Source organism: Megalopta genalis, chromosome 1, assembly GCF_051020955.1.
Source record: "Megalopta genalis isolate 19385.01 chromosome 1, iyMegGena1_principal, whole genome shotgun sequence".
Lineage (NCBI taxonomy): Eukaryota > Metazoa > Arthropoda > Insecta > Hymenoptera > Halictidae > Megalopta > Megalopta genalis.
This window is the reverse complement of record NC_135013.1, coordinates 34,505,188-34,524,450: the sequence shown is the minus strand read 5'-3', so window position 1 is coordinate 34,524,450 and position 19,263 is coordinate 34,505,188. Positions and strand designations below refer to the sequence as shown.

Sequence of the window (19,263 nt, the reverse complement as noted above, 5' to 3'; positions counted from 1 at the left end):
CAATTGTTTGCTACAAACTGCTACAATTCTTCGTAGCAGTCCTCGAGGATAACTGTGGCTAGCGAAACTACAGTAATGTCTCCCTTACTGACGCTCAGATTGTCCACTAAATTGGATAATTTGGGAAGAGGAGATACGATTACTTGAGGTTATGTCAAGGTTATATTTACTACAATTGTTTGCTGCAAACTGCTACAATTCTTCGTAGCAGTCCTCGAGGATAACTGTGGCTAGCGAAACTACAGTTAATGTCTCCCTTACTGACGCTCAGATTGTCCACAAAAATTGGATAATTTGGGAAGAGGCGATGCGATTGTTCGAGCCTTGCGGGTCGTTTTTACAATCGTGGACAATTTATAACTATAAAAATAAACCGCAAGGTTCGAATAACCGTATCTCCTCTTCCCATATTGTCCATTTTTGTGGTCAATCTTTGTGGTCAATTGGAGAAACATTACTGTGTTTAGTCGATTCCCGAGAACTGCGTCGCTGGAATCGACGATTCAGGTTAAATGCCGGATTTGACGCATTCGGGGCAAAAGTGTGCGGACTGAATTCGACGACGAAGGATCGAGCTCGCATGCTAATCGATCCGAAAGATCATTTTTCCACGGTGCCTTCGCACCTTCCGTCGTTGTTCTCCGGACAGACTCGATCCGGCCGGCTAACAAGCCTCCGGGACGAGGACTGTCGACGGTCAGCATCCGATACGTTTGACGGTAGAAGGTGTACCCTAACCGAGAGAGGGTTCGCGGGACTATATCGGGATAAACGGCCGGAGACGAAATTGGTCGAAAGTTAATGGAAGTCGAATCGGCGCGGAGCCGCGACGAGACCCGGTCGGTACCGTTTGTTAGCGCAGAGGACGTTTCCTCTCGGAACACCTCCGCACTTCCCACGTCCCTCTCGGGCCGATCGTAAATTGGCCGGCCAGTCGTTTCCCTCCCGAAAGGCGTCAACCGTGAGATTTACGACGCCTACCGTGCAGATCTCGCATGGACAGTGGACAGTCTTCTTCTCTGCGACGCACAGTGGTCCGATGGAGCAGCGATCCATCGCCGAAAGTCGATTTTCCAACTTTCATATCGTTGCTCTAATTCGATATAGAGGTAGAGATGTGACTAGGTTGAAGCTTTATTTTCCTAATAATAATTTGGTTTTCGGATATTATGAAGTATTATTTTTACACAGTTTTGAGACTAATGTATACTGAAAGAAATAAAATTAAATGAAATAAAATAAATATGAGTCGAGCGTGAGCGTGAGTATGAAATGAGTTTGAGTATCAGTATGAATATGAGTATGAGCATGAGTATCAGTATGAATATGAGTATGAGCATGAGAATCAGTATGAATATGAGTATGAGTGAGTATGAGCATGAGCATGAGTATGAATATGAGTATGAGCATGAGTATGAATATGAATATGAATATGAAAATGAATATAAATATAAACATAAATATAAACAAATACAAATAAATATAAATAAATATCGCCGCATCGCCACATCGCTGTACGACGACATCAGTTTTCGCGTCCGGCCGGATATCCAGGAATCGCGAGGCAGCTTCGCTCCGAGCATATCGCAATCACCTTAATTAGGACATCTAATATCCGGGCCGGGATACCGATCCGGCCGTATCCGGCTTAATTAACGCGGACTCCCCTCCACCCCTGCGGAATTCTCCGGAATCGATCGGTTTGTAAATAATCCCGACGATCCCCGCGATGCCGAAAATCGCTTAATTGAATCAGTCGGCTTTAAAAGAACGTAATTTCCCGAGGGTCCGAGGGGACTTTCAATTATCGGCTCGTGAAAAAATTGTTAAAGATCACAGGGGAGCGGGGAGGATGACTTCATGGTATTCGATCGAAATTGGTATTCCGATCGAACGATCCAATCGAGATTTCGTACGGCGGTTTGTATTTTCGAAAGTTGTACAAGTTCGCGCACGGATCGAAAATTCTTGGAAAATTCGAGGGAGCTTCTATTTCACAGCGATCCCCTAAATCTTAATATACCTCGATTCGCTCGTTTTATATCTGCGGATCATCCGGGGAAATAATCGAAGCTGGGCGATTAATGGGGGATTAATGGGCCGCGCCATTTTCTTCGTAGTCGCTCGATCGGAAGTCCTTCGATTGCAATAACTTTATTATACAACAAGCTTTATATATATATATATATATATATATATATATATATATTATATATAATTATATGTAATAAATAATAATATAATTATATTATATTATTATATGTATATTATATAACAACTTTATACAATTTAACCCAGTCGCATCGCCAATTTCGTACATATGAAATCGAATTTTGCGATCGACGCGACAGTTGCACTTTCAACGTGTCTTCTTTTGAAACATAAACAACTTTAATGATATAAAAATGATTTCGAAACGTGCTATCGGAATTTTTAGCGGCGCCTAAAACTCGCCGTCGATTTAATCTCGACCGCGAAGCGTTAATCCAACAAAGATCTGTTAAAATCCCTTTCGGCGTCCGGCACCCATTGCTCGGAAACGCAATGACGCAGAAACGGAACCGTGGAAAAATCGCCGCAAGAAACGAACTTCTCGCGAGCACACACACGGTCCGGCGAGCAAGCAAGTATAGCTCGAGGCTAGACGACAAAACGAAAACCGATTACGGGAACCCGTCTCGCGAACCGTAATATTTCGCGAACGGCCGGCGATCCGGCGCAAAATCGAGCATCTTAAATCGCGGCGCGGCGCGCGGCGCGCGGCTTCCGCGAAGTAACGGCTAAGGGAATGGACCAGTGAACTCGAAACAAGTTTTTCCCCTGGACAGACGCATAAATAAGGGGGGGAGAGAGGGGGCGGGAGAGGGGCTCTCTGTCCCCGAGGGACAAGCATCGCGGCGAAAGAGAGGAGAAGAGAGAAGACGCGCGGCCGTCGCGAGGGGGATGGCCTTCTTAGATAGTCCGGTGGCTGACGATCATTAACGGTGCCAGTCGGCAGAACGTTCTAGAGCCGCGTCGCGTCCCTGCAAAGAACGATTTCCGGTCCGCGGGACCCGCGGCTAACGAACCGCGATATCCGGTGTCCAGACATGCCCGTATCCGTTTACCGAACGAGCGAGGAGGGTGGCCGGGGTCCCCGTGTCCCCTTCATGTCGTGTTACCTGCCCTGGTCCCCTTATCCCCGTGTACTCGCCCGGGTATCGTTTTCTGGCGGAGCTCCTCCGACAGGATCCAGGAAACGCTCATGGGAACCGCGGCCTGCCGCATCTCGCTTCCTTCGACGGCTCCGGCACGCCTTTCCGGGGAACCCGGCGACGATTTCTCCTCGCCCCCTTCGCCGCCCGAACGGTTAATTCGTGGAGCGAGGATTCGAGAAGTTTTAGGCATTGTTGGAGATTCATGTTCCGGAAGTTAACGGTCCCTAGGAATTTTTAAAGCGAATTTTTAAAGCTTTTCGAGGTTCTAAACGGATGCTAAGGGCAGGAGATCTTTGAGAAGGGGTGGACGCGATGAATTCGCGATCGCGGGGACACGAATTGCGATCGGTGAACCGTTTCTCTTTGTGCGAAAATGATTGTCGAACTTAATGATTCTGATGAACCAGAATTAAATAAACATGTATCTCTTCTTCAAACGATTTTAATGAATGCGGAAGAAGACTCCCGAATTCATTAAGATCGTCCTCCAAAGGGATGCCGAAGGAAGGAGATTTTTGAAATGCGTGAACGCGATTAATTCGACATAACTTTGACATAACCTTGACCTTTTGTAGGTTGTGTCAAGGTTATGTCAAGGTTATATTTTCGACATAACCTTGACGTAACCTTGACCATTTCGAGGTTCTTCCAAAGGGATGCCGAGGAAAGGAGGTTTTTGAAAAGGGGTGGATGCGATAAATTCGCGATCGTGGAACACGAATTGTGATCGGTAAACCGTTTCTCTTTGAGCGAAAATAAGGATTGTCGAACTTAATGTTTCTAATAAACTAGAATTAAATAAATATCTCCTGTAATAAGTACCTCCTGTTCAAACGATCTTAATGAATTCGGGAGAAGACGGCGATCTTATATTTTGCAAACGCGTTCGAACTTCGGCACTTTATCCGCTCGTTTTCGGCGATCCGCGATCAACGTTGTTCCGCGAGGTATTTTTTTCACCGAGCTCCGAAGTTTCGCCTACGAAACGGCGTTCGTTTCGCATCGATATCCGAACCTGTCTTCGAGCTAGAATTTTTCGAAAAGTATCTCGCACCTCTCACGATTTAAACTTCCACATAAAATTCGACCAGCGAGAAGAACGAAGTAAAAATTGTTTCCGCTAAATATACGATCGTACAACATACATTAACCCTTTCGGTACGAGCGCCGGATATATCCGGCATCCATCCGATGACCAATATGGACGAGTGCCGAATACACCTGGCATCCATGTAAGCCATATTTCTGACATATTAGAAACTATTCTAATAACTGTTCGAGTCCCAAGCAGCGCTATCATGCTGTTTGGCATTTTTCGACCGTGTTTTCTGAATAATCCCCCTGTTGGACTCAAACGGATAAAGTCTTTTCTTACAAGGATTCCGAAAAAACAGAGCTACAGGTATAATTGTCGTTTGATCTGAATCGATTTAAAAAATTTCAGGTTACATTTTTCTTCGAAACTTGTTCATAGATTTGAACATATTGTAGGCCCTTTACAGAATGTTTACAGGAAACAAAAGATTTAGAAACGGATTAAGCACAGTCGTTACTTAACGCTTAAGAAAATCTTCGTATTATACAAAAGTGGACCGACCCTGCGTTATGTGCTCATTTTCGGCGCGGCACCCCGTACAGCGGGAGCGTCACGGCGGACAACGCGCTCGTACCGAAAGGGTTAAAGAACGTCCACAGTTGCTCGGTCGATCGGGATTTCTAATTGTCCACAGCGAGAGAACCGAAGAGAGCGATCGGACGCGTTCGGACCGCGAAACGGAAATCGGCCGCCGATCCGCCGGATTTCGCTAGAATAGCGCGACGGATTCGCGTGATCGGCAGTCTCTAGCCGCGGAATGATTATGTTATCTCGACGGTGTTGTATCGCATGCATTACCTTAATGACGCAATAAATTCTGCCATTGAGTTATACCAGGGGGCCCCGGTCAGCGAGGCACCGCGGCATAATGAACGAAGATGACGTTGCCCAATAAATTCTAACGCGAACCTATTAATTATCATTACCAGCACCAGGAAGTATCGCGGCCGGTCCGGCGCGATAACCATTTTTCCCGGAGCCCCAATTTAATTGAAAGCTCCACGGTCGACCTCTCTCCTCTCTCTCTCTATGTCTTCCCTCTTGGGTGTATCGCCATCGCGCGTATCACTCAATTATAGCGATTTAGTTGCACGAACACGCCGCGGAGACTTTCTGTGCGTCATGCAACATAGTGGCTCGCATTGTGGACCACCGGATGCAATTCATCGAACGTCTTGTTAAGCTTCCGAAGCTGTTGCTTTTGTCTCTTCCTGCGAAGCGCCGTGTCGGGAATAACGAGTAAGCCGATTTATTTTATTTATCGATCGATTGTTCGATATTTAATTGGTATTGATTAATTTATTGGTTAATTTAATTGGCGTTAAATATATTTTTATCGTTAACACTATGCCGTCCGCAGATCTTAGGTATGATTCTTTTGTTGGAAGTTTCAGATTTAAAAAAAAATTTCGAACATGGCGGTAATACAAATTCCTAAAATTAAGATATGTCGTCCGAGAATTTTCGTGCTTAATTCTTAGTTAAATAAGCACAATGCTATAGTTAGTTTGCTGCCTTTTAACACCCAAGAAATATAGTTCAAATATTAATTCAGTTTTTTGAAAGGGCACCAAAGTGGTACCACCGGCTTACAACAGATAGTTTAGTGTTAATATTAATTATTAAATATTCGTCGATCAATTGCTAAATATTTGTCGGCTTGTTGTTAAAATAGAAACGATTTGAAAAATTGTTTTAGCTCTGTGATTAGGTAAAGGGTGGAAAGTCAATATTCGGAATTTTTCGAATAACTTACTAATTAGGAATACTATACTACTGCTACTATATACTATACTATATATACTATACTATACTAAACTATACTATACTATACTAAACTATACTATACTATACTATACTATACTATACTATACTATACTATACTATACTATACTATACTATACTATACTATACTATACTATACTATACTATACTATACTATACTATACTATACTATATTATACTATACTATACTATACTATATACTATATACTATACTATACTATATACTATATACTATACTATAATACTATACTATTGCTATTCCAATGAAAATTGTTGCGAAACCTAATCGTGGATGTCAGCCATTTTGCAGTAGTTTCAGAAGAACAATCGTCTGTTCGAAAAATGTTCGACGACTCGTTCGACGTCCGAGAATTATCGCGAACGAACGAACGAACGGATCGAGAGAACGTCCACTTTTCTGTTTAGGGCAAGGATGACACGTGTCGTTCGTTGTTTCTCGTTTTTCGGTGCATTTAGATTTCAATCTCGCGCCATCGAGCACGACTACCCCCGGTGGCCCCGGCGACGGTTCGCGCACCTACGGGGTTACCGTTAGAAGAACAGTTTTAACGTCTCGTAATAAATCCTTGCTCGCCTCATTATGGTCTTCTGTCCTCGTCCCGCGGTGAACAATCGAACTGCCCCTTCGCCGCCACGATTTATTTCCGCTGGAACAATAGATCGCCTCGATCTCCCCGCCGCCAAATATACTCTTTCATCGGCCGCGGCGCCTCGAATTTCGGGGACGTTCCGCAAGCGGTCGCCGCGGCAAGGTTCTTCGATCTTTTTCATTTTTTTTTTCATCTCTCGGTACATAATTAGCGAGACTATTTAATCACGATCTAAGCCGATTTAATTAGAAATTCCAAGTCGATTGAATTACGAACGATCCAAAGACCGATCTAATTGCGAACCGAGTCGATCTAATTACAAAAAAGCCATTTCGGTTACAAACTGTACCGCTGGTCTCCCCGTACCGAGAATTTATTAATCCACGACAAAGCGATCGAACGTTGAATTTTCAATTTAGAACGTTCCGCGGCCGGTATCTTGTTAGCCGACAGTCGAAGTGTTCTCGTTAAGAAGGTAATAGCTCATAAATTTAATGCCGCAATAAAATTCGATTTATATTCGGTGTACAATTATAATATTAAAGATGGATATTGATGGTAATTGAGACATCTTCCGAGAAACACCGAGTAAAACGCCTAAGCTCTGGAAGGAAGAGCAGTTTCTTCTATCAGAGAGCAGAGGTGTCTCGAGAAGTATAATATATAATTTTTTTCGACGGCGGACCGAGGTCTCGCGTCTCGCAGCTTCGATGATTTCGAGTCCGCTCCGAAAGTGGAGCAAGGTCTTCCATAGAGAAGCACGAAGGCGTTTCGATTCGGTCGAAAGGCGGGCAGACCAAGGTCTTTTGTACGAGCGAAGAGACTCGGGGATCCGACTTTTCCAGAGAGCCGTCTCGAAAAGTCGGATCGTTCGAATCGCGGGCAAAAAGCGTCGGAGCGGAGCGGAGTTCCACGTAGGCTAGGGATCCTCGTAAACGGTTGTTCCCTCTCATTGAAGCGTTCGACTCTGCCATGGGCACCACACGGCACACGAACAACAATCAGCGGCGGAGACCCCGTCGCGCCGCGCCGCGCCGCGGATCCAGTTTTTCGTGGAACCTACCTCCATCAGGGTTTAACGATCGAGGCCCGCAGCTCGATCGCTCTCGTGTGCACGTAATGTATACGCGGAAAAACGCGGCGGCCGGGGTCCGATGCGTTTTCCTTTCCGCTCGCAACAAGCGGCCCAGCAGGGTGATCGGTCAGCCAGATCTGACAGGCCGCAAAAAGGGCCTGCCTGTAAAAGGCTCTCCGGCCGCTGTCCTATTAGCTTTATTTTAATTTCGTTCGGAATAATTGCCGGTGATCCGATCGATCGACGTCTGCAAAAATCCGCGGTCTTTGTTGCTGGATCATCCCCCCTCCGGAATATCGACCGGCGGCGCGCGGTCAGGCAAATGCCGCGAATCTACAGGGTGTCCGAAAAATGTCTCGCACTCCGAAAGTGGCGGGTTCCTCGGGTCGTTCGAAGCAACTTTTTCCTTTGCAAAAATTTTCTCCGAGGCACCGTTAACGAGTTATTAACGAAAAACAGTGACCAATGAGAGGCGAGCTCGGCTGGCGCGAGGCGACCGAGCCAATGAGCGGAACTGGGCTTCGCGCGCTGGTCGGCTGGGCCGCCTCGCGTCGGCCTTGCGCGATTCTTATTGGCGCACTGGTTTTTGTTAATAACTCGTTAACGGTGCCTCGGAGAACATTTTTATAAAGGAAGAAACTGCTTCAAATGATCCGAGGAACCCGCCGTTTCCGGATTGCGAGACATTTTTGGGACACCCTGTAGGTGGATAAGAAATAGCATCTCGTTTCCTGTTCGTTCGAATTGCAAAGATTATAGGAGAAAAATGTTCAATTCGTATGGTGTACACGCTGCTCATGCGTAACGCGTGCGAAATACGAAATGTAATCGTCGGATGATTCGGATGCAGGTCCGAGAACCAACAGCAGCGACAATTGTAGAAACAAAAGACCGAAGAGAAAATATCAGAAATCACGTCGGAAACATCGAGAAACAACTTCCTTTCCGATCGACATTAATTTCGCTGAAAACTGTTCACATTCTCGAACCATCGATCACACTGTTCATATTCTCGAACCATTAATTACACCGTGTTCACATCCCCGAGCTATTAATCACACCGTTCATAGTCCCTAACCCTAACTACGAACTACACTGTTCATGTTCTCGAACTATTAATTACACTGTTTATACTTCCGAACGATTAATTACACCGTTCGTATACCCGAACTATTAATCACGCTGTTCGTCTAAATAAGCCTTGGTGTCCGGGACACTGGCAAGGTGTACGCTCGACAAGTTCAGGTTCCTCTACGACTCCGTTAGAACCTCGTCCAACCCGGTCGAATAAAAACAGCGGATCGATCAACGTTAACGATCGCGTACTACCAGAAACTGGTCGTCCGAATGTGCTAATTGTCCGCGCCAGCACCGTGTCTAGGCAAATCCGAGGCTCGGTCTTCCGCCGACTAAGCTTGACAAGAGGAACAAGTCGATCAATAATACTTACCGTCCAGATGCTTATAGACGATAGCGTACCCTGTAACTACAATCTAGCCAAACGAGGCCCGACAACGGGACGAGTCAGCTGATCGATTCTACCGATCGCGGCCTGTCCACGGTAATTTCTCTCGCATCGTTCCTCAGCTCGGAAACTGAGACGGACCGTTTGGAAAGAGGAGATACGATGCACGTCTCTCTCAGAAATGTTCGGTAAATCCGAGAATACCGAGTCGCGATTCTTCGGGCCCCGCGGCTCGTTTTTATAGAAACTCGGGCCGGTCGGCGAAAAAGGCAGCGGACAGCAGACGATGACTTAACTTTTTTATTTTTTAATTTCTTTTCCGCGATTCGAAGGCGATTCGGAGGCCACATTCCACGATTCGAAGGCAATTCGGAGGCCACATTCCACGATTCGAAGGCAATTCGGAGGCCACATGACACGATTCGAAGGCAATTCGGAGGCCACATGACACGATTCGAAGGCAATTCGGAGGCCACATGACACGATTCGAAGGCGATTCGGAGGCCACTTAACACAATTCGAAGGCGATTCAAAGGCCACGTGACACAATTCGAAGGCAATTTGGAGACCTCGTGACACGATTCGAAGACAATTCGAAGGCCACTTAACACAATTCGAAGGCGATTCAAAGGCCACGTGACATGATTCGAAGGCAATTCGGAGATCACACGACACGATTCGAAGGCAATTCGGAGGCCACACGACACGATTCGAAGGCGATTCGGCAATTCCATCGACCCTAAGCATCGACTAAGCAATAAATTACATAGGCATAGAACTAGCACATAGAAATTCACGGCAACCCGAAATTTGGCATTCCCGGAGAAATAACCGTATTCCCAAGTTGTCGGCTTGCGTTGCAAAAGCAACGTCTGTTTTCCTAACAGACCAGAGTCAGAGAAGACACCGAAATTGCCGTTGCGAAGATAACACGATAAAATCGTAGCAATGGGGGGAGGGAAAAGGTGACGGTGCAGCGTTGATTCGAAGCGAATGGAGAAGGTACGCTACCGATCCGGAGATGGAAAACGCGAGGATCGGTTCGGCTGTGGGAAAGGCACGAGGGGGATCGCGAGGATTTCCGAGTGGCAGAGCGATCGATCGTGGATGCATTGCGGTGGTCAGGAACGGCCGATTGTGTCCCAGGGGAGCGAAGCCGAGAGGAAAGGAGAGCAAACCGGAGGACAAGAAAGAGGCGGCGCGGCGTCCTTGCCCGCAGCTCCGAACTGGTTATGTCAAACAGCCGGCCGGTCTGTTGCCCTAACCTGCTTCCGAGCCCTGCCAGCGAACTTGGGTCTTGGCGGGGTGCCCGGCTCGCCTCTAAATGCCAGTTTTTTCGCCGGCCACACTTCCGGCTCCCGCGATCCGGCCGTCCATCAAGGCGTCGCATTACCTTCGCCACGATGGCCCCGCGTTCGGGGACCTCTCCACCGTCGGAACGTTTTTGCCGGCCCGATGCCCCCCGGAACATCGTGTTCGGGCCCAAAGTGACGATTTCGTTTTGGACTACGATCGCGCAAAAAACTAATTCCGTTCGCGGCGACGAGGTTCGCGGCGAAACGTTTACCTAGATCGATGCGTTGCTTTCGAGATACGAAAATGATTAAGGAAAGAACGCAACGTTTATGTTGCTATTGTTGCATACTATTTGCAACAGGTACGGACATACTTTTATTTCGCGTAAAGATGTGCTGTCTAATAATTTACGAACAAGCCGTTCACAGGCCGAATCGATGAACTCTTGTTTTTTGAAGTATTTCAAACTTAAGTGTCGGAGCACTTGGTTCGGTGATAACTTCTTTTTTATTCATAATAAGTGTCCCTAAATAATACGGAATAACACCGTTAAGTAACAAAATCTTTTTGGTCTTATCTTATTCATTTTACATTATGATTATATGTATTTTTTATACGCTAATATATGCGTTAATATGTATGCTAGTATGCATTTTTTATATGTATTTTGCATCATTTATGTTTATGTCTATGCAATGTTTATTTCAATTTTTATTTCGAAGGGAATTTTTAACAACAATGTATATTATTTCGTTGCATTTCTACAGTTTCCGTTTTATGGAGTTTTTTATGGAGATTTTTATGGAGTTTTTTTATGGAGATTTGGCAAACGAGCGGCTCGTAGAATAATTTTAGTGATCTTTTTCTAGCAACAGCGGAGCAGAAGATCGCGAATTTATGGAGCGAATGTGGCGATCGAGTAGAGATAGAAATGAGAGAAAAAGAAGAAAGAGAGAGAGAATCGTACAGAGGGAGAGAATTTCACGCCCTCGTTATTGAAAATAGCGCGGGCCCGGTGTGCGCGCCGGTGTCGAACCCACGCGCGCGTACTGTAGCCGGCCCGCCGGGCCCGGCGTGTTTTGTTCAGCATAATTACCTCGGATACAGCCATTAATTAGTATCGCTAATTATGTGGAACAGCGGCGCAGGGAATACGGGATGCGCCGGGATGCCGGGGGACTCTGTTTATCCTATTTGTCGCGCATAAATAACAGATTAATGCCGCGATATGGTTGCTTATGCAAATGCGGGTTCAAAGTTTATAGCATCTAATTAACGATATTACCGGGCCCTCGAACTTAATAAGGCCCTTAATAAGGACCGGTTTCCGCGGTTCGATTCTCCGCGGTGCCGGGATCCACCGGGACCACGGGCCGAGGCTTTTTCGGTGTCCGGCGATCGGGTATCTCTCCGTTTCGTCGCGTCGCACGGTGGCGAATTCGCCCGAAATCCTCCGCGAAATTAACCCCTTGCCGTACTTATTAAACGCGAAGTGCCGTTCCGTTCTTTTCAGACCGAATTAAATTCTGATCTCTCGACGTCGGTATATTTAAACGATTAAGTAAACGCGGCCGTACGATAAATGCAAATTGCCTTCTTTCTTTCTTCTTCTTCTTCTTCTTCTTAGAGATGATGTAACGATCGAAAAACTTCCGATCGCGAAGTCGTTTACGGTACGGCAAGGGGTTAATATCTTCGAATTGACGGTAAACTTGCTGGAATAAATTGTCACGAGATGACTCTAATGGGACGATAACGTATGCCCGATGCTTTTTTAATGTTACGAATTAAATTAATGTTACGAATATATCTATACGTATATGTCTGCACACACGCGCGATGTACAATTATAATTTAATTAATAATATAATATATTATAAAATAAATTGTATATAAACTTTATACTATTTTATTTATATTATACTATTATTATATTAGTATATTATTACATTTATTATATATATTAATATAAAATAAAATATGTTATAATATATTTAATAATTCAATAGACGTTTGCAAATAACAGCTTACAACCAGCTCGAAAAATTCGTGCAATGTTAAAAATTGGTCTTAACTGTAAATATATACAGTAATGTCTATCTAATCGACCCTCGGATTGTCCACAAAAATGGACAATTTAGGAAGAGAAAAGATACGTTTATTCGATCCTTGCGGTTCACTTTTACAGTTTCGAATTGTCAACGACATTAAGAACGGGCTGCAGGTTTAAATAACCGAGAGACCGTAAAAGCGAGCCGTAAAATCCCACGTTGTCCGTTATCGCTTCCAAGCCGGAGGACAATGCGGGAGAAATTACTACAGTAATGTCTCCCTAACTGACGCTCAGATTGTCCACAAAAATGTACAATTTCGGAAGCGGAGACACGACTATTTAAGCCTCGCGGCTCATTTTTATAGTTATCGACAATTCGTAACTATAAAAATCGGACTTTATTTTGCATAAAGTTCTTGCTTATTAAAGATTTAACGAGGCTGCAGTGTATCGCAGTGTATTCTAGTAAATTTCGATAATTGACCGAAAGAAGGTCCACGAGAAAAGGTGTCTCGTTCCATCGTGCATCGAGCGTTCTACAATATACAGGGTGTCCCGAAAATGTAGACAGAGAGAGAGAGAAAGAGAGAGAGAGAGAGAGAGAGAGAGAGAGAGACATTACCGTACTCCGAACATTCTCGTAAGCGAAACACGCCGGCTAGAAAGAAATTATTCTCGTTTTCTGTCGACGATTTCGTGAAAAAATTCGTGATCGCAGCGGCGTCGACACGCGAGATCCGCGAAATCTTCGAACGGGCGGGGAGAGGATCCCCGCTCGATCTCTTCTGTATTCGTTGGTTATAGGCCGGCCAATTACGCGGCCCTTCTTCTACGCCCCGTGCCGCGTAATAACGTATCGTAACGTATTACAGGCACGACGGTCAAGGTGTAATAAATTATTCAGCACGGCCGAGCAATAAGCACGCTCTCGCCCGTTTCGCCATTCATCGATTCGCTGCAATCGAGCCGTGGCAACGAGTCCTATACACTCTGTACAGGCCGTGGAGGCCGCGATCGGCTCTGCCTCTATCTACCGACAATGACTCCTATTCGTTCCGACCGGCGGATCTGAATAAAACCGATCCCGGGCTTTCCTCGATCGCCGCGAACCTTCGTAATCGACGACGTCTATGCCGCCTCTTTAGTCCGCGACCGGCTATCCACGGGATCCTCATCGAATCTCTCCTTTATCCGACGCTCCCGAGAATATTGTTACACTGTGCTCGGTTACGGTATGTCGCTCTTAAACAGGAACATAATTCTCGTTTGCAGAACATCGCAACGGGAGCAGAAAGAATGGACACTCTGCTCGCTTCGGTCGCCCAATACCGTGGGAATGAACGGTCGCGGGGCGCATGCTGCCTCTGATTTATTTACTTTTTTCGGAGAATATTACTTATATTATTATATTCTTTATTTATTATAAATTATTTATATAATATAATATATTTATATTATATATATTATATATATATTATTATATATTATAATATAATATAATATAATTAATATATATATATATATATATATATATAATAATATTATATTATATTATATTTATATAATATAATATATTTATATAATATATTACGCTTCGTTTCTCGTCCGATAATCGGTCTTCGCACGTTTCTCGAGTTGAACGCGTATCGACAAAAATAAAAACGTTCGTACTCGGGAATTTTTATCTTGGAAACCGTCGATCGTATCGAGATGCGACCTATTTTAGTTTCACTCGGGGAGGATCGATCTTTCCAAACAAATTTTCATCCGATCAGAAAATCGTTTTCACGGCCCTGAAAATTGCGAAGAAACTCCTATTTTTGAGTTATGGGCTCGAGATCGCGAATAAGTTCGTAGCGTTTTTATTTGAAGGCGATTTTCTTTGTTGTTTTCGCGAAGCTCGCGAGGCACCCAGGCTCCCAATTGTTCGGCAAATCCCAACGAACGAAGATGATCGAGAATCGTTTTATGATCGCAGTTCATTTTTTCGGCCAATTCACGATTCGTTCGGTGACCGTCCTCATTCGAAAGTGCTTCGAGACGCTCTTCGTCGATTTCAGAAGGTCTTCCGCCGCGGGGCGTGTCGTCGACGTCAAAATCGCCATTTTTGAACCTCGCGAACCATTTCCGTGCTGTAGACTCGCCTACGACACTTTCTCCGTATACGTTGCAAATGTCCCGGGCTGCTTCGGCAGCTTTTTGGCCTCGATGAAAAGCGAAGAAGAGAAGGTGTCGAAAATGTTGCTTTTTACCTTCTGGATATTCCATTTTCTAAGCCTAAAAAGTAACAAAAAATTAAACTACTCGAAAAGACGATTAGCACAGTTTCGTAGAGCAGAAAGAGCTCTATCGAACGAATATTATACACTTTGTCAAACAGCAAAAGATCGTTCTAAAATAAAAGAAAATATAACAACGCTACGAACTTATTCCCCAACCTAATACTTATTCAAATTCCTCGGACTTTTCTCTGCAACAGTTGGGCTCAATACACAATAAGTCATCGCGTTCTTCTCTCGTCTGTATTGGCCGTTCGGCAGAGAACGCGATGACTTATCGGCCAATCTAATATATGTTTTATAGTAAAATCCCGAGGAGCCGACGGGGTACCGTTCGAGAGCCGGGTGGACGGTGAAAAATCGCGGGATAGAAACGCGCGAGGATCCCGGCGGAAGGCAATCAGCTTAGGCCTTTCCGGGCGAACGGTGTGGAAGGGCCATTACCCGGGAGTATCAGGAACGATGTAAATCATTTTTGTGCAGTTACGCGCAACAACATGGGAACAAATGGTACGCCCGGCCAGGGGCCCGTGTTTCCCTTTCGTCTGCAACATGCGCGTATCCAGTGCGTTGCGCAATTATGTAAAGCCCCCGACAACTTTCTCATCTCTATCTCCCATGTCGTATGGTAATAACCATTGTAAATGGTAATTCCACGGTGTCCGCGGACACGGAATCGACGCGGACTTTTTCCCGCCGCGCACCGTGGCCGCCTTGTTCTTCCACGGGATCTTGGTAGCCGTGATTCTGATGGAACTGTTCGAGCCGCGATCGCTGGATCGGCGCACAAGTATGTTTCTCCTAAGCGGGCGGACCATTCGAGTACCATTCGAGGAAAATTTATCGAAGTATTTATCGAGGTCGCGTCGACCGGTAAATAACGGCTCGGAAAGAGATCGGTGTGATCGTGTGTGTCGATGAAACTGTTCGGGGTCGTAAATCTCTGGGAAATGAGGAGCCGGAGAGCATTTTGGACAAATTTATTCGATTATTTAACTCTTTGGGGCACGGTAAGATCGAAAATGTCCTATTTTCTTTTTGTATGCACGGTAATGCATCGCGAGATATTTTTAGACCCGACTCGAAATATTGCGATAGCTGCGTGCGCATTCAGGAACCCATGCGACACGTTAGGGCTATTCGAGTTCTACCCTGTAACAATAAATTGAATAGAATTATTATTATTTTGTACGTTTCTATATTATGTGATTCCTTTGTTGATAAAACTATGGCAATTTTGGTTAATTTGAGACACAATTTTCCTTCGGCTTTTGAACAAAAATGTACAATTTGGGAGGAGGAGATACGATTGTTCGAGCCTCGAATATTTTAATTTTTTTTTTAATTCGTATCGCATCCATGAAAGGGTTGGATCATCGACCGATAAATGGACCGCGGATCTTTATGCGAGATAAAAGTCTCCGTCATCGATTTCAAGAAATAAGAATTTAATTATTATATATATTATATTATTATATTATATTATTATATATAATTATTATATATTATATATTATATTTCAAGAAATAAGAACTTAATTTATAACAGTTTTAATTATTTTCAAAATAGCATGCTATACGTTCCTCCCGTTTCGTGTTACCAGTTTTCTCATAGATGCATAATCGCGGTCCACCGATAAGTACCAGTCGCGAAGATCCTGGAAGATTAAAGTAAGCCGATCGATGAAATCGAAATGAAGAGAGAGAAACAGGCCCGACGGCAGGCGATACTTCTCAGCGTTACCATCTTCTTTTCTTTTTTTTCTTTTTTTTCAATTCTCGGAGAAGTCGTCGGGGGCCCTCCCAACGCGTTTCCGTCGTCAGCGATCGGAAACATGCTAGGAATGCTCGCTCCTGGCGGCTGCTTCTGCTTTAGGCGATCGGTATCGGCTCGCGAACGGAATACCACTTCGTCCACTTGAGATTTCAATGGCGTCCGGATCGCTTTCCCTTCGAAATCTTCCCGCGAAATAATTCATGATCCATCTACGCTCGTGGGGGCCGTCGAACTTGGGGCTGTGAAGGAACTTTGCGAGGTCGCGAGGTCAAGTAGGTTCAGGTTGCTCCCAATTCCGCGGCTGTTCGATGAAAAATGTGATTCGTGCAAGTTAAAATGCATAAAGTATAATTATAAAATCTGTAAAATTTGTAAAATCTGTAAAATCTGTAAAATCTATAAAATCTATAAAATCTGTAAAATCTGTAAAATCTATAAAATCTATAAAATCTATAAAATCTATAAAATCTATAAAATCTATAAAATCTATAAAATCTATAAAATCTATAAAATCCATAAAATCTACAAAATCTATAAAATCTACAAAATCCATAAAATCTACAAAATCCATAAAATCTATAAAATCTACAAAATCTATAAAATCCATAAAATCTATAAAATTATAAAATACGTGAAGTACGAAGCATGGCACGTAGAAAATACGAAATAAACAAAATTCGACCAACGCGTGCATAAAACACGCGATTCCACTACTACTATATTTGAAACAATACATCAATCCCCGCGCAGAGTGTCCCAAATTACCCTAGCACCACTCTGAACCACCCCCTACAAAAGTAAACATCTTGTCGCCTCGTTAGCATAATCGACAAGCCGTCCTTTTTCTTTCGTACCCGATGTCGCCGATCTCGTATCTCGTTTGAAGCGTTCCGCGACGTGTTGCCGGCGATGTAGCAAAATGACGGCATGAATTGCAAATCAGGGGTAATCTAAACACCGTGTGAAATTCGAGCGTATCGGTAGCGACGGCCGATTTCCGGGGCGTTTCTCGCGTCGCCGTGGCGGCTCGAGGATCCGCTCCGAAGAAACGCGTTGCAAAGTGAGTCGTTCGCGGGTGTCCGAGGGTGAGATGGAGGGTGGGGGGTGGGTGGGTCGTGATTTCGCGTGTTTCGCGCGGCAATTTCGAATCGGCGATCGGCGCTGACAGGCCCCGGGGGCGTCTTTGCATAAAACGGCGAGCCGAAGGGCGAGGAGCGAGGAGCGAGCAGCGTCGGGGCCGGCTGTCGGACGCGAGACGACGCGGGGCCCGGGACCGAGACAGCGTTGGCTCGCTGGCACGGGCAGGAAGATCGCCTGTCGTTACCTATTAGTCAAGGGGAGCTTGTAATTATTAGCGGGACGACTGGTAGCCATTAGCGTTAAGGAAATATCTCGTCCGACACTCGGCGCGTTACGCCTCGAGCTCGACTGGTCCGCGGCCTTCGTCCCGATACCGCATGCTTCGATCTTCCTCTCCTCTCCTCTCCTCTCCTCGCCGTTTCTGTCTCGGTCTGGCCAGTCTAGCCGGCCTGAATTTTGATATCCTCCGCGCTGGCAATTATCGGCGACCCCGGGATAACCGGCCGCCGGTATTATAAACAAGCCGGGCATTAGGAGTTGTAATTTATTGCGGTTAACCGGCCGCGAGACGGTTACCCGTATCGTAATGGCGTGTTACCGATCGGCCTCCGTTAACGAGCCTGGTTTTCCACTTTTTTTTGCCTCCGACAATTAAATTTCAATTAACTCGACCGGCGAAAAATCGAGACTGATCGTTCGATGGGGGCCACTCTTCTCTGTTCGCAGGCAGACGGTCGTCGATGAACTAGAGGATATGTTCGCCAGGTTCTGCAGACAGGCTCCGAACGGTGAGTCTTTCCAATCAGCTATGTTATTTATTACCATCGTCTTCGGTTTCGAATCCCATTTTATAGCGCCGATCCCCGGCGAAACGCTTCGCAAATAATCGCGCGATGCCCGAGAATATCGTCCGTTCGGATTGGACGGATGCGGGTCCCTCGCGCGACAAGATGGCACCTTCGCGTTTACGTATTTTCATCAATAGCCGAGACGTTTCGAAAGAGAAACGCGATGCGGAGACATTTTACCGTTTCTTGTAACATAATGCCATTGTCCGCGACGCTATTGTTATTGTATTTAGTGCGATAGTGGTGGATTTCTAGTTAAAAAATTATTAGGGAAAATGGAATTTTAAACGCCATTTTCTTTAATGTTAGATTTACGGAGCACGAAAGACATTTACAGTAATGTCTCCCTTACTGACGCTCGGATTGTCCGCTAAAATGGATAATTTGGGGAGAGGAGATACGATTATTCGAGCCTTGCGGCTCGCATCACCTTATTTTATAATTATGGACAATTTATAACTATAAAAATAAACCGCAAGGCTCGAATAATCGTATCTCCTCTTCCCAAATTGTCCATTTTTGTACGCAATCTGGGCGTCAATTAGAGAGACATTACTTTATTCTGATTTTTAACGAGTGTTATTGTAACATTTGCCGTAAGTACCGTATAAATTGAATAAATAACTCATAAATGTATCTCTACGAGATGAACAATTGTAAATGAAACAATTAGTGAGCCGCCATTTTGACGGGTTCCGTGAA

The 19,263-nt window shown here is 44.9% G+C and overlaps 1 protein-coding gene across 3 annotated transcripts in view; it reads left to right on the top strand.

Annotated features, from left to right (window-relative positions):
• The window catches only part of LOC117218107 (uncharacterized), a 135,218-nt gene that overhangs the window by 35,468 nt on the left and 80,487 nt on the right, over positions 1–19,263 (top strand). Inside the window, exon 3 of one of the 3 annotated variants that reach the window (XM_033466199.2) lies at positions 18,440–18,501. The exons of the other annotated variants lie outside the window; for them this stretch is intronic. Within the exon in view, the coding sequence (XP_033322090.1) occupies positions 18,468–18,501 (34 nt within the window). The 5' untranslated portion in view covers positions 18,440–18,467. The remainder of the gene's footprint in view (positions 1–18,439; positions 18,502–19,263) is intronic. 3 annotated transcript variants of the gene reach the window in all.